General features: G+C 41.2%; 3 protein-coding genes across 7 annotated transcripts in view; 1 reads left to right on the forward strand and 2 right to left on the reverse strand.

Moving 5' to 3' along the window:
- On the forward strand, nucleotides 1-11,813 carry LOC112487399 (acyl-CoA synthetase family member 2, mitochondrial-like; the record flags this gene model as incomplete). Its single annotated transcript, XM_025058052.1, has 8 exons — nucleotides 1-91; nucleotides 190-266; nucleotides 9,564-9,671; nucleotides 9,766-9,917; nucleotides 10,009-10,150; nucleotides 10,345-10,455; nucleotides 10,535-10,603; nucleotides 11,154-11,813. Coding segments are annotated over 8 exons (813 nt in total), but the record flags the coding sequence as incomplete, so codon positions are not given.
- On the reverse strand, nucleotides 425-11,428 carry chad (chondroadherin). Of its 3 annotated transcripts, none has more exons than XM_025057268.1 (6): nucleotides 11,392-11,428; nucleotides 11,102-11,198; nucleotides 6,444-7,248; nucleotides 4,077-4,240; nucleotides 3,344-3,502; nucleotides 425-1,315 (listed from the first exon to the last, which is right to left on the reverse strand). In XM_025057268.1, the coding sequence occupies exons 3-5, from the start codon at nucleotides 7,227-7,229 to the stop codon at nucleotides 3,361-3,363; spliced, it is 1,092 nt and encodes a 363-aa protein (XP_024913036.1). In that variant the 5' UTR covers nucleotides 7,230-7,248; nucleotides 11,102-11,198; nucleotides 11,392-11,428; the 3' UTR covers nucleotides 425-1,315; nucleotides 3,344-3,360. The 3 variants fall into 3 exon arrangements, with proteins under 3 accessions (XP_024913036.1, XP_024913035.1, XP_024913037.1); XM_025057267.1 differs by having other exon boundaries at nucleotides 425-1,348; XM_025057269.1 differs by lacking the exons at nucleotides 11,102-11,198; nucleotides 11,392-11,428 and adding an exon at nucleotides 9,803-9,859 and having other exon boundaries at nucleotides 425-1,348.
- The window catches only part of armc7 (armadillo repeat containing 7), a 6,427-nt gene continuing 5,228 nt past the window's right edge, over nucleotides 11,127-12,325 (reverse strand). For all 3 annotated transcript variants that reach the window (XM_025057271.1, XM_008314486.3, XM_008314485.3), the window contains 2 exons: nucleotides 11,392-11,492; nucleotides 11,127-11,198 (listed from right to left, as the gene is read on the reverse strand). The gene's annotated coding sequence lies outside the window, so the exon portion shown is untranslated. The remainder of the gene's footprint in view (nucleotides 11,199-11,391; nucleotides 11,493-12,325) is intronic.

The following is a 12,325-nucleotide window of genomic DNA, read 5'->3' on the forward strand; positions in this document are numbered from 1 at the left end:
TGCACCTTCATCTATGGCACACCCACCATGTACGTAGACATGATTAACCAGCCAGACGTGGCTAAATATGACCTTTCATCAGTGGAAGCAGGTGGGAGAAAATCTACACTTTAATTTTTGTTTCCCATTTTTATTTAACCTGAATCAAGTTAAGTTTGGGATTTTTCCCCTCTTGATTTTTATTTTAAGGTGTCATGGCCGGTTCCCCCTGTCCACCAGAGCTTGTAAGGCAAGTCGTTTCTGTTTTGGGGGTCAAGGAAATAACTGTAAGTCTTGAATTTATTTTGCAAACTCCACTATAATGAAACGAACTAGGCCTGCAGTTCCTTTCTTTACCACCAGGGGAGACAAATCACAGCAATTAAGTTGCGCTACAGCTGAAAATCAAGTTGATCGTCAGCAGAAAGGAGAAACGAGAGTTGAATTCGTTTTAGGCTTTATTATCATCAATAACATTTAAAATTATATGGAAAGATAGTGAAAATGTGTAAGACATACAGAATTTATTGATAATTTCTCTCTACATCATGTTTTTATGCTCAGACATGTATAAGCCGTGTAAAAATAAAAACAGACAGCATTTAATGATAAATACATAGCTTATTAACCATTTTAATTCAGCTTCTATCTATTTTTTTTATTGGATTTTATAGAAGATTATTATGTTTTGAGTAAAGGTTTAATATATTCCTATACTTAAAGTAAACCGAGTTAAACAGGTAAATAACATTCATATTTACTCCCCCCCTTCCTTTAAAAGCAAATACACAGGAGTATTTTTTAATTAGCCGTAAGAATTATCTTGTGGTGTGTTTATCTGCACTGAGGCTACTTTCTGCTTTAATTTCTAATGTAAAGTAATTTAACTTAGTTTAAATGTTTGATGTAGTCTGGTTTTAAAGTTTAAATTTTCTAAAACATCTATTATATAGCATGTGAAGTCAACATGTAGTTTAAAATGACTTTCAGTATCAAAGTGGTGCTATGACATATGATTATAATTAATTGAGTAAATTAGCATGTCTTCCCTGTAAGGGTTTAAAGAGGAGCTACAGGCTATTGTTTATAAAGAACTGACAGAACACTCATGCATACTTGACCTTTATTGTTAAAGTGAAGTTAAACACTGAAACAACATTACTTCTGTTGACCACAGTAGTAGCTGATTTATATTGTTGTAAAATGTCTGGCTGCATCTGTGTTTAAACTAATGACAACATCTGACAGGTGAATGGACGAACAGTCTTGAAATAGAAGTGAGTTAGCACTACCGTTGTAGCCAGTCCCCTGGGCAGGTTCCCACTCACTACAGCTGCTGTGGGAAAGACACAACATCAGCACCAATGACCTGCATGGAAAAGAACATTGAGGTATGAATAGATGGATAGAGAGATGGGGATAAGGAGATATAGACGAACGAGGGCGAGTGAGTGGAAGGAGAGAGAGGGACAAGTTAAAGGGGTGAGAGAGGGGCGAGCTAGAGGGGTGAGTGAGTGGAAGGAGAGAGAGGGACAAGTTAAAGGGGTGAGAGAGGGGCGAGCTAGAGGGGTGAGTGAGTGGAAGGAGAGGGGGACAGGGGAAGAGGGAAGGGGGTGGGGGGGGGGCGGGCGAGGGGGGGGAGTGAGTGGAAGGAGAGGGGGACAAGCTAAAGGGCGAGCAAAAGGGATGAGAGAGGGGGCGTGCAGGAGAGAGAGGGACAAGCTAAAGGGGTGAGAGAAGGGTGTGCAGGAGAGAGGGGGAAAGTGAGTGGAAGGAGAGAGAGGGACAAGTTAAAGGGGTGAGAGAGGGATGAGCTAGAGGGGTGAGCAAGTGGAAGGAGAGAGAGGGACAAGCTAAAGGGCGAGCTAAAGGGGGGAGTGAGGGACAAGCCAAAGGGCGAGCAAAAGGGGTGAGAGAGGGACAAGCTAAAGGGGTGAGAGAAGGGTGTGCAGGAGCGAGGGGGAAAGTGAGTGGAAGGAGAGAGAGGGACAAGTTAAAGGGGTGAGAGAGGGATGAGCTAGAGGGGTGAGCAAGTGGAAGGAGGGGGAGGGACAAGCTAAAGGGCGAGCTAAAGGGGTGGGTGAGGGGCAAGCCAAAGGGCGAGCAAAAGGGGTGAGAGAGGGACAAGCTAAAGGGGTGAGTGAGTGGAAGGAGAGAGAGGGACAAGTTAAAGGGGGGAGAGAGGGATGAGCTAGAGGGGTGAGCAAGGGGAAGGAGAGAGAGGGACAAGCTAAAGGGCGAGCTAAAGGGGGGAGTGAGGGACAAGCCAAAGGGCGAGCAAAAGGGGTGAGAGAGGGCGAGTGAGTGGAAGGAGAGAGAGGGATAAGCTAAAGGGCGAGCAAAAGGGGTGAGAGAGGGACAAGCTAAAGGGGTGAGAGGGGCGAGTGAGTGGAAGGAGAGAGAGGGATAAGCTAAAGGGCGAGCAAAAGGGGTGAGAGAGGGACAAGCTAAAGGGGTGAGAGGGGCGAGTGAGTGGAAGGAGAGAGAGGGACAAGTTAAAGGGGTGAGAGAGGGATGAGCTAGAGGGGTGAGCAAGTGGAAGGAGAGAGAGGGACAAGCTAAAGGGCGAGCAAAAGGGATGAGAGAGGGGGCGTGCAGGGGAGAGAGGGACAAGCTAAAGGGGTGAGAGAAGGGTGTGCAGGAGAGAGGGGGAAAGTGAGTGGAAGGAGAGAGAGGGACAAGCTAAAGGGCGAGCTAAAGGGGGGAGTGAGGGACAAGCTAAAGGGCGAGCAAAAGGGATGAGAGAGGGGGCGGGCAGGAGAGAGAGGGACAAGCTAAAGGGGTGAGAGAAGGGTGTGCAGGAGAGAGGGGGAAAGTGAGTGGAAGGAGAGAGAGGGACAAGTTAAAGGGGGGAGAGAGGGATGAGCTAGAGGGGTGAGCAAGGGGAAGGAGAGAGAGGGACAAGCTAAAGGGTGAGCAAAAGGGGTGAGAGGGGCGAGCAAGTGGAAGGAGAGAGAGGGACAAGCTAAAGGGCGAGCTAAAGGGGTGAGTGAGGGACAAGCCAAAGGGCGAGCAAAAGGGGTGAGAGAGGGGCGAGTGAGTAGGAGAGAGAGGGACAAGCTAAAGGGCGAGCAAAAGGGGTGAGAGAGGGGCGAGTGAGTAGGAGGGAGAGGGACAAGCTAAAGGGGTGAGAGGGGCGAGTGAGTGGAAGGAGAGAGAGGGACAAGCTAAAGGGCGAGCTAAAGGGGTGAGCGACGGACAAGCTAAAGGGCAAGCAAAAGGGGTGAGAGAGGGGCTAGTGAGTGAAAGGAGAGGGACAAGCTAAGAGAGAGGCGATAAAGAGAGAGGTAGAGAAAAAGAGGGAGAGGGCGGGGGTGAGAGTGGGAGAGTTAGATAGAGAGAAGGGTCTGGTGCAGTGTCTTACCTATATTAGCTGCATCCTCACTGGCGTGTGCCTTTTTTAGCTCTCTTTGCCTTCACTCTGCAGCCAATGAAGGCGTTGCTGTCTCTGACTTGTTTCCCCTTCTGAGAAGGTGGAGAAACACACACTGCATCTGGACGACTGCGGCTAGAGTCCATCCACCTGAGGGTGTAAACCTGACCATTAGGGTCACAATGTCCAGGATGTGTCCTAAGGCATTTCTGTATTTGCAGTCATTACAGTAAAACATTCAGTCATGTAAGTTACTCTACATTTTTGTGGAAATGTAAACATGGCATTTGTATTTACAAAGGTACTATTAAAATGAATTAAAATAAAAGCGCTCCATATTTTATTTGACTACAAGAAGCTCCAAGTCTTTCTATTTCTATAATCAAATGGAATTTTTTAAAAATAGGATTCCTTTTTAATGACCAAGCTATAAAATGTCAGTCTGAAAACCTTAACCAAAAGGAATAGGAGAACCTTTTTCTACAGATTTCATGAATCAAGAACAAGTGTACTGTTCTGCAAACGTACTAATGAAAGCAGAGAAGCACTTTAACACATTGTCTCAGTGGTTCAGCCATTTTCCAGATTGCAACATTTCTGATTGACACTCTTCTCTGTCAGTGGTGGGAGTCTATGACGGGTTATGTTTGGTATTACTAGTTTTAAGATGGATGAAGATCGGCCTCTCACTTTCATGAGCTTATTGGTGAATTTGAGTTCGTACCTGCGCAGTGGAGCTAGCTGGCAGGTGCAGCTCCAAGAGTTGTTTGACAGGGTGAGGTTAGTGATTGTGCCAAATTCCAGGCTCTTGGGGAGGGACCTGAGCTTGTTGTTGTCCAAGTGCAGTGACTTGATGGCTGTCACTCCAGTGAATGCACCGTCAGAAAACTGAGGGAAAGATGAAGAAAGCATTTAGGGATTGTGGTTGAAATATAATCATAATAAACAAGTTCAACTTTCTGCATTGTACTGTTATATTACAGGACATGTAAATCAACCATTGAGCAGCGTTTCTCAGGAATGAAAGCCTCCTCTCATCCTTCCACCTGTACTAATAGTGTAACCTCACTTTTTTGCTCCTCCTTTTTTGCACCCATGAAGGTGTTAAAAGCTTCAGGGAGGTGTAAGATGAACATGCTGTCAAGTTGTTCGTTGTCCAGACAAAAAAGGAGGTTGGATGAGAGAAGAGAGCAGCTTTGAACAGTCCTTTAGTGCAAATAAATTAAAAGAGATGTTTGGAAATTTCCACTGCTAAGCGACTTGTAGCCAAATGACTGTTTTTTAAAGCAATGGAAGATGGATGACTTCCAGCCTGGCTGAGGTGTTTTTTTACCCTTTCTGTCGTCTCCCTTATTTGAGCCACTCCTCTGCCTGGAAGGCATTTGCAAAAGGCCAAAGTGTCTATTCACTTGAAGATGGCAGACTAAAAATACCGCTTTTCATACAGCGTGAAAAACCCTGCCTCTGTTTACTTATGTCATAACTCCTTCCTGACCTGTTTACAAAATGCCCCGAGCCAGAGCAGAAAACATGCCATGCTGAAAATATACCTCTACAAAAATGAGACGTTCTTGGCTAAAGTCCAGCAAATAAAACCTCTCTAAAAATACTTCAGTTTGGCTGGACAAATGGAGTGGCAAAAGTACACACAAATATTGAATTGATATAAATACTATATGCTGATTCAGAAAAGTCTAAAAAGTAACGCGTTTGATTCTATAAACTAGATAGTAACAAACTAGATGTATAATTTCCGTAGTAAATGTTTGACATAGATAAACAAGTTAACCACAAGTTAACATTTCATAATGAAAACGTCTCCTGCTAATCACTACTAAGATTCTTCTGTCAACAGCTGAACCTTTGTTTAAGAGTCACATAAACATGTGGGTTAGATACAAACAAACAACAAACTTTGCTTCAGTTTCCCCAGAGACTTGGGGTTTTCTTCCATTCCCTCTGTGACCATGTGTTTTTTTTACGCATAGACCGTAAATAATAAATGGACAGACCTTCCCTCAGCCAGTCACTATGAGACCTAGAAAAGATGATAACTCTTTAGCTGGTGTCAGAAGTAACTCTGTAAAAGTATGTGAGAACCGGACAATAACAATACTGGGTATTAAGATTAGGATAAAATCTAGAGAGAAATGACAAGTTAAAGTTGAAGAGAGATCATAGAATTGGACTACAGGTGTGTTAGGTTCAAAACTAACACATCATCTTCTGTTGTCTTGGATAACTAGTTTTAAAAATGGACATAATATTTTACCATATAAGACCTGGCAGTAGGGATCCAAAAGATAGGATCAATAAAAAAATAACTAATGTTAGAGCACTAGTGTGGTTCTGCTATTCTCAACTATTATAATTGCTGCTGTTCTCAATTACTTGCATGGATCAGAGGTTACAACCAAAAACCTGGGGAGAACGCTGCAGGAAACACAGGAATGCAAAGCTCTCTCCACTTATATGTAAGGTCTATGATTTCCCATCTGCCTTAGTTCCTGACAGTTGAGGTTTGGTTTTTACCAAATTACAACCTGGTTAAAGATGATAAGATGCCAAACCACCAAACAACAGCCTTCAGAGAAAAGCATGGTTTCTTCATTTCTGGACTTTTTTATTCTAGTTTTTGCCACTTCATATCTATAAAAATAAAGTTATTTATGAAATAAAAAAAAGTTTTTCTGCAGCCTAGTGTAACAGATAAAAACATCTGTGTGCAGATATCTTCCTTTGTAATATACATAACTTCCATAAAGTCTGTAGCAAACTAACATTTCAGCTTTGAAAAAACAGCAATACCTCACTAATTAACAAACATAATTTCTTCAGGCCTTTTAAATTTCTTGTTTTTTCTTATTTTTCACTACAAACAATAACTGCAAAATATAATAAAAATACTGTATGCAGTCATACTCAGCTGTCCGTTAATCACACCTCCAGTCTGACAAATGGTATTTATTCTTTCTTCTACACATAGTGTGTATCACCAGTAAAACAAGGAGGTAGTAGTATGATGATTAAATAAAGCATGTAAAAACAATTCACTTAATAGTATAAATACAAATCAGAGGCAGTCACTCACCCTCTCCAGATTCATGTTGTCCAGGTGTAGTTTCTCCATGTAGCGTCCAAAGCTCTGGAAGGCATTGTCTGGGATGGTCCTCATGAGATTTCTCCCCAGTGTGAGTTCCTCCACCACTCGCAATTTACTCATTGCCGCACTTGGATAGGTGGACATCTTGTTTCTGTCTAGGTGAAGAATAGCGAGGTTCTCCACATCATCTAGAGAGCCGGGATGCAGGGTGGTCAACTCGTTTCCGCTCATGTGCAGCCAGCGGAGGTCTTTGGCACCTGTGAAAATCCCTGGCCTTAATTCACGCAGCCTGTTGTCATTTAGCTGCAGAATGAACAGGTTGACCATGGGTGAGAAGATGCCTTTTGTCAGGTCACCAATCTGATTCCCGTCTAGGTGGAGGTAGGTAAGCTCGGTGAGATCATCAAAAGCACCAGGCCTGATGTTGTTGATCTCATTGTTGGACAAGTAGAGGTAGACAAGCTTCTTCAGTCCCTTGAATGCCTGGGATTCGATCTCTTTCAGTTGACATTGCTGCATGTGCAGAGAGATAAGACCCTTGCTTTCGCTGAAGGCCCCTGTGGGGATGCTGCCGATGTTGTTCCTCTGCAAGTTCAGCAAACGTGTGGCCTCTGACACCCGGGGAATTCTCTTCAGTCCAACACTGTCACAGATGACGTGCTGAAGGTCACCGTGACAGTGGCAGAGGTTGGGGCACTGATTGGGGGCTCCCAGCACCGCTCGGCCAAGCACCAGGAGGCAGTTTCCCAGTAACAACCAGCTCACACAGCGCATCCTTGGTGAACGTCCCCTCCTGTAGCCACAGAACAAGAAAAACGAAATTAAATCCTCCTCAAGAAGCAAAACTGTAGTAAGAAAAGCAGTGTGTGTTTGTCTGTGTTAAGAGAGAATCAAATGGGGGGAGAGAAAGAGAGTGAGAGGAGGGAAAAGGTGAGCAAAGGTGGGCCGAGCAGACATCCCCTTTGAGAGGAGGATGGTCAGTCAACAGAACACACTGCACTATTTATAACATTTACTTGTGGAAAAAAAAGTGCAGAGGGCTTGCCCAGGGTGTTAGTGTGAGGTTTGCAGAAGGAAGTCAAGTGTCTATGAGAGATTAACCCTAAATGAGCAGAAGGACAAGAAACTAAATCTACAACGCCATCTTTATACAAGTAGGGACTGGACAGAAAAGTTGGTTCTTTGTTTGTTAGATTTGACATGATATAAAATATTAGTGCATCAGATTTAGTTTGTGTCTCTGCTCCTTTATTTCAACAACGTGGCAAAAGGTCAGGTTTGATTGGTGCGCACCAGGCCAGACATCTATTGTTTTTCATTCAGCAGTGGAAGGAAAAATGAGCCACTTCTGTGCAGCTGTTTGAAAACCTATAATAATCTCCAGGTGTTTGGCAAGAGTTGAAATTTAAGTTTTATGTCCTAACAATTACAAAGGATCCTAGGAATGGATGTTTGCAGCTACCACTGTACGTTCCTGTGTGCATTCCTTGGTATGGAAAAAAAAAGAGTTTGATGTTTCATGTAATAGTCTATTACAGTTATTACGTTATTATTATGATTGTAGCGATCAAGTTCCTACTGAGTAATTTTTCATCGCCTATGAAAAAGATCTCTGAACAAAGCTGTTTTAAAAGTTCCATTTGGGACTCCATTTTAGTAATAAAGACAAATCCAGGACCACAGAAAAGAGACTTCAATGGCAAAGTCAGGTCAGAGCCTGGTTTGGCTTCAAGTAATTAAGATAGATAGACCCACCCAGGATAAATATAATCTAAAGTTTACTTAACAAATATAATATTTTATTGGTAATATGTTGTGTCGGAATTGCAGGTTGTGATATTAAACAAAAGTATAACAAAGTGATAGTTCCTGTGAATCGTCTCTTAAGTTCTGGTCAGGTATATATTTCTTCAACCAAGAATGAAAAACTGCAGCAACACATCTACTATCATTATCAGTTAATAGGGTGGAGATAAAACTACGAGAGTGCAGTCGTGCTTTAGTGGGTGAAGTTGAGCCACATTCCTACCAGAATACAACTACATTATATGACATACTATGTGATATGTGATTAATGTTGACCTCCCTGTATTAATCATTTAGTTAAGAAAATTAAATGATTATGACTCGGGGCTAAATTCAGAAAAAAAGCTCTTCTTTAATGCTGGATAAAAATATGTTGATTCTCCTATTACTGCCTTTTCTTCATAAAAGCAATCAATTTTTCCTTAATGTTGTCTTGTTGTCAGACTTGTTGTCTGCTCTTACTGGATACAGGGGTTTAATAAGCTAGCAACTTAAAACCTTCTGACATCTGACACATCATTATATACTTTATTCTAGGGCTTGACGATATCTCGATATAGTTAATTTTGCATTAAAATGATAATTACATGGGCTGCAAATTCACATGTAGTGTAAAATACTAACAATAATAAGAGAAAATCAATTTGTTCTATAAATTTGTTTTCTCTATGATTTAAACATTTCTATGGTCTATGTGCAGAAATAGACACTGGGTGGTGCTGTAGCACCTGTCCCCTTGTCCTACGGATGAAGAAAACGCCGTTAGTTTTTTTTTACACAATTAATGAATTCTCAATAAAAGCATGTACTAATAATGCCCCAAAATCCCCCCAACCTCCACCACACACACCTACACACACGTGCCTTCATTTGCTAAGATATAACGCTCCTTTATTTGTTGTGAAGTAGCCTGTCTCATACAGCTGAGACTAAATTAGCCAACTGCCTACCTTTTATTTCATATATTAGACAATTTTTTGTTTAGTTTGTATTATAAGTTTTGATATTGTGCAGTGTGACATCTGGCATGTAGCTTAAACTTAAAACTAAAAGGATTTGCCTCTGGATAAAATTGATCTAATGTTCTATAATGCTTTTGGGGAATACTTACGTCACAGAAAAAATTTAATTAAAAAAAGTATCGCCATTCAGCTAAAAAATATTGAGATGACTTTTAGTCCACATCGCGAGCCCTACCTTATTCTTAGGTCAACCAGCTTTCTATGTCAGAACAATTGTTAAACCTCTGGTAAAGAAGAGAGATGTCACTGTGCACTGATCTGTGATCTGTTTGATTGACAGGTTGGATATGGTACCACAGAGAACAGCCCTGTGACATTCTGTGCCAGCCCCAAGGACAACATTGAGAGGAAGAGTAAGACATGTGGTTTCATTATGGACCATGTGGAGGTACTTCAACAACATCTCATCCTTATTCAGACATATCTTAACGAATAATTTGTGTCTTGACACAATTCATTAATTTGAATTGATCTTTCTACAGGCTAAAGTAGTGGACCCTGTTACTAGGGAGATCGTACCTCTAGGAACACCGGGGGAGATAATGATCCGAGGGTACTGTGTGATGCTGGAATACTGGAACGATAAAGAAAAAACCGAAGAGTGCATTAGTAAAGACGGCTGGTACAAAACAGGGTGAGTGCTGCACTTACACAACAGTCAAAAAAGAGGAAAAACGGGGTTCTAGCTTTTATCCCAGTATTTCGTACTTTGTCTTTCACTTCAGTGACATTGGCAGCATTGATGCGTTCAGCTACTGTCGCATTCAGGGTCGTATAAAAGACATGATCATCAGAGGAGGGGAGAACATTTATCCTGCTGAGATCGAACGGTTTCTGCACACACACCCTAAAGTGAAGGAGGCTCAGGTAAGAAAATTAGGATAGAGTGACTGACACACAAGTATTGGAGAATAGCTCAGAGGTAAAATACGTGAAACTAGACACCTAACAATTCAACACATTGAGTATATAAAAATATGGAAATGGTCAATAAAAATGGGATTTGCTATATAAAATAAATATTTTTTGCTTTTACTTTACTTTCTTTGGAATTTTACCAGGTGATTGGTGTAAGAGATTTTCGTATGGGAGAGGAAATTTGTGCCTGTATCCAACTGGTAGATGGAGAAGAATGTACTGCAGAGGAAATCAAAGCCTTCTGTAAGGACAAGGTGAGTTGTGTCTCCTATGTTTCATGTTGGCATCCCTTCAGACATGTTTTTAATGTTTTCCTCTGTCACCTTTTTACAGATTAGTCACTTCAAGATCCCTCGCTATGTACTTTTTGTGACCAGTTACCCACTCACTATCACTGGAAAGGTACCACACTTACAGCACTGCATTTGTATCTAAGACTCTTGTACATGCCTCATTTCTCTGAACTGCAGGTTTATGATTAATAAAACAGAGCGGAGGGAGTAAATGGAACAATATCCAGAACAATTTACTCTGGATATACTGTACATAGATACATACTGTAGATAGATAGATAGAAAGAAAGAAAGGAAGAAAGAAATAACTTTATTAATCTGTTGAGAGTTCTCTTCGGGGAAATTAAGACCATGGCTTGGTGTTAAAAAGCCCCCAGACAAGGGTTGTAGTCATAAACTTGTTTGCACGCACACCATATCTTGTTGGGTAACGTGGATCTACATATCTGATAAAACAGAATCGACTCAATGTTACGACTGATTTCAAATCCTGCCTTTGAGCTAATTTCAAAATGATTTATATTTTTGAGACAATTTGTTCCAGTTCCAAAACCGTTATATCGTTGACCATTATTTCAGCAGAGCCCACTAACACTCAAGGACAAACCTTTTCAAACATCCTGTCCATTTTCTCTCTCTCTCTCTCTCTGTTGCCTCAGGTCCAGAAGTTTAAACTGTGTGAGGAGGCTGAGAAGGAGCTGGGGCTGACAAAGGAAAAATGAGGATGAGGAAAAAGAGGAAATATATAATAGGAGATACAATTGGACCAACAGGACATTTTTGTAACAGGTACAAGATAAATATTTCATACTGTGGGTTTAAATACAGGACATAAGTGAAGTTTTACATCTGAAATTATGACTCAATTTCTCAGAGTTATGGACACACAATTGTTACCTGATCTGGCATAAAATGTAGTTTGACAAGGTCGATGTCGCAGGTCTGTGATATGGTACTGTATGAATGTTCGATATCCACCTGCTAGACATTGGGCAACTCTAGTCAAAAAGAAAGCAGAGAGAGGAAATTTGTGATTAGTGATCAGGCATAATCCAGAAATGGTGTTAAATAAATGTATTTAGTACACCTTTAAGACCACTAATAACACAATAGTTGTTAAGGAGAGATATATTAATACATGAGACCAAAATGTTAAGAAAATGTAGAAGCAAAAATATACTGCTGTAACAAAAATATCAAAAATAAAAAAAGTCTTATAATTCATGGTGCATCCAAGATATTGGTGGGACTTGTTCCTCGTCCTGTTTTAACCATTTATACATTAACTTGAAATAAATATTGTACTTGTATTGTTTAAACTGACTCTTATACTTGACTTAAACTGAAGTTTTTTTGTATTTACGGAAAAATTAAGGTATTCTTATTGATCTTGGTGGCTGTGCACGCCCCCAAAATCCATGGAATACCATTCAAAAACACATACAGGCACACAATAAGTGAAAAGTGAAAACTTTGTGGTATTATAAATGAGCCAACATCTCAGACACACCCCAAAAAGCCGTAAAGAATTTCCTCTGGAGTCTGACCAGGCTACATGTGCAGTCCACCTGATGCTGGACTGCAGGATCAGATGTCATCGTCTGTCTAGACCTGAAGGACTCAAACCCAGAAATAGCTCCTACGATGCCAAAAGAAAACAAACACAGCTCCTGGCTCTCACAAAAGAACCTCAAAGGTTTATTGTACCGTTTTTAGTTGACATATTTTGGGTTTGGATTTGACACTTTAGGACATGGTAAGCTCCAGTAACACGTTCCAACATCCGCAGCTGCTTCTCATGAAATCACTTTAAAGCCAAAGGAATGTACAT

This window comes from Cynoglossus semilaevis, chromosome 8, assembly GCF_000523025.1.
Source record: "Cynoglossus semilaevis isolate Cse_v1.0 chromosome 8, Cse_v1.0, whole genome shotgun sequence".
Taxonomy (NCBI): Eukaryota; Metazoa; Chordata; class Actinopteri; order Pleuronectiformes; family Cynoglossidae; genus Cynoglossus; species Cynoglossus semilaevis.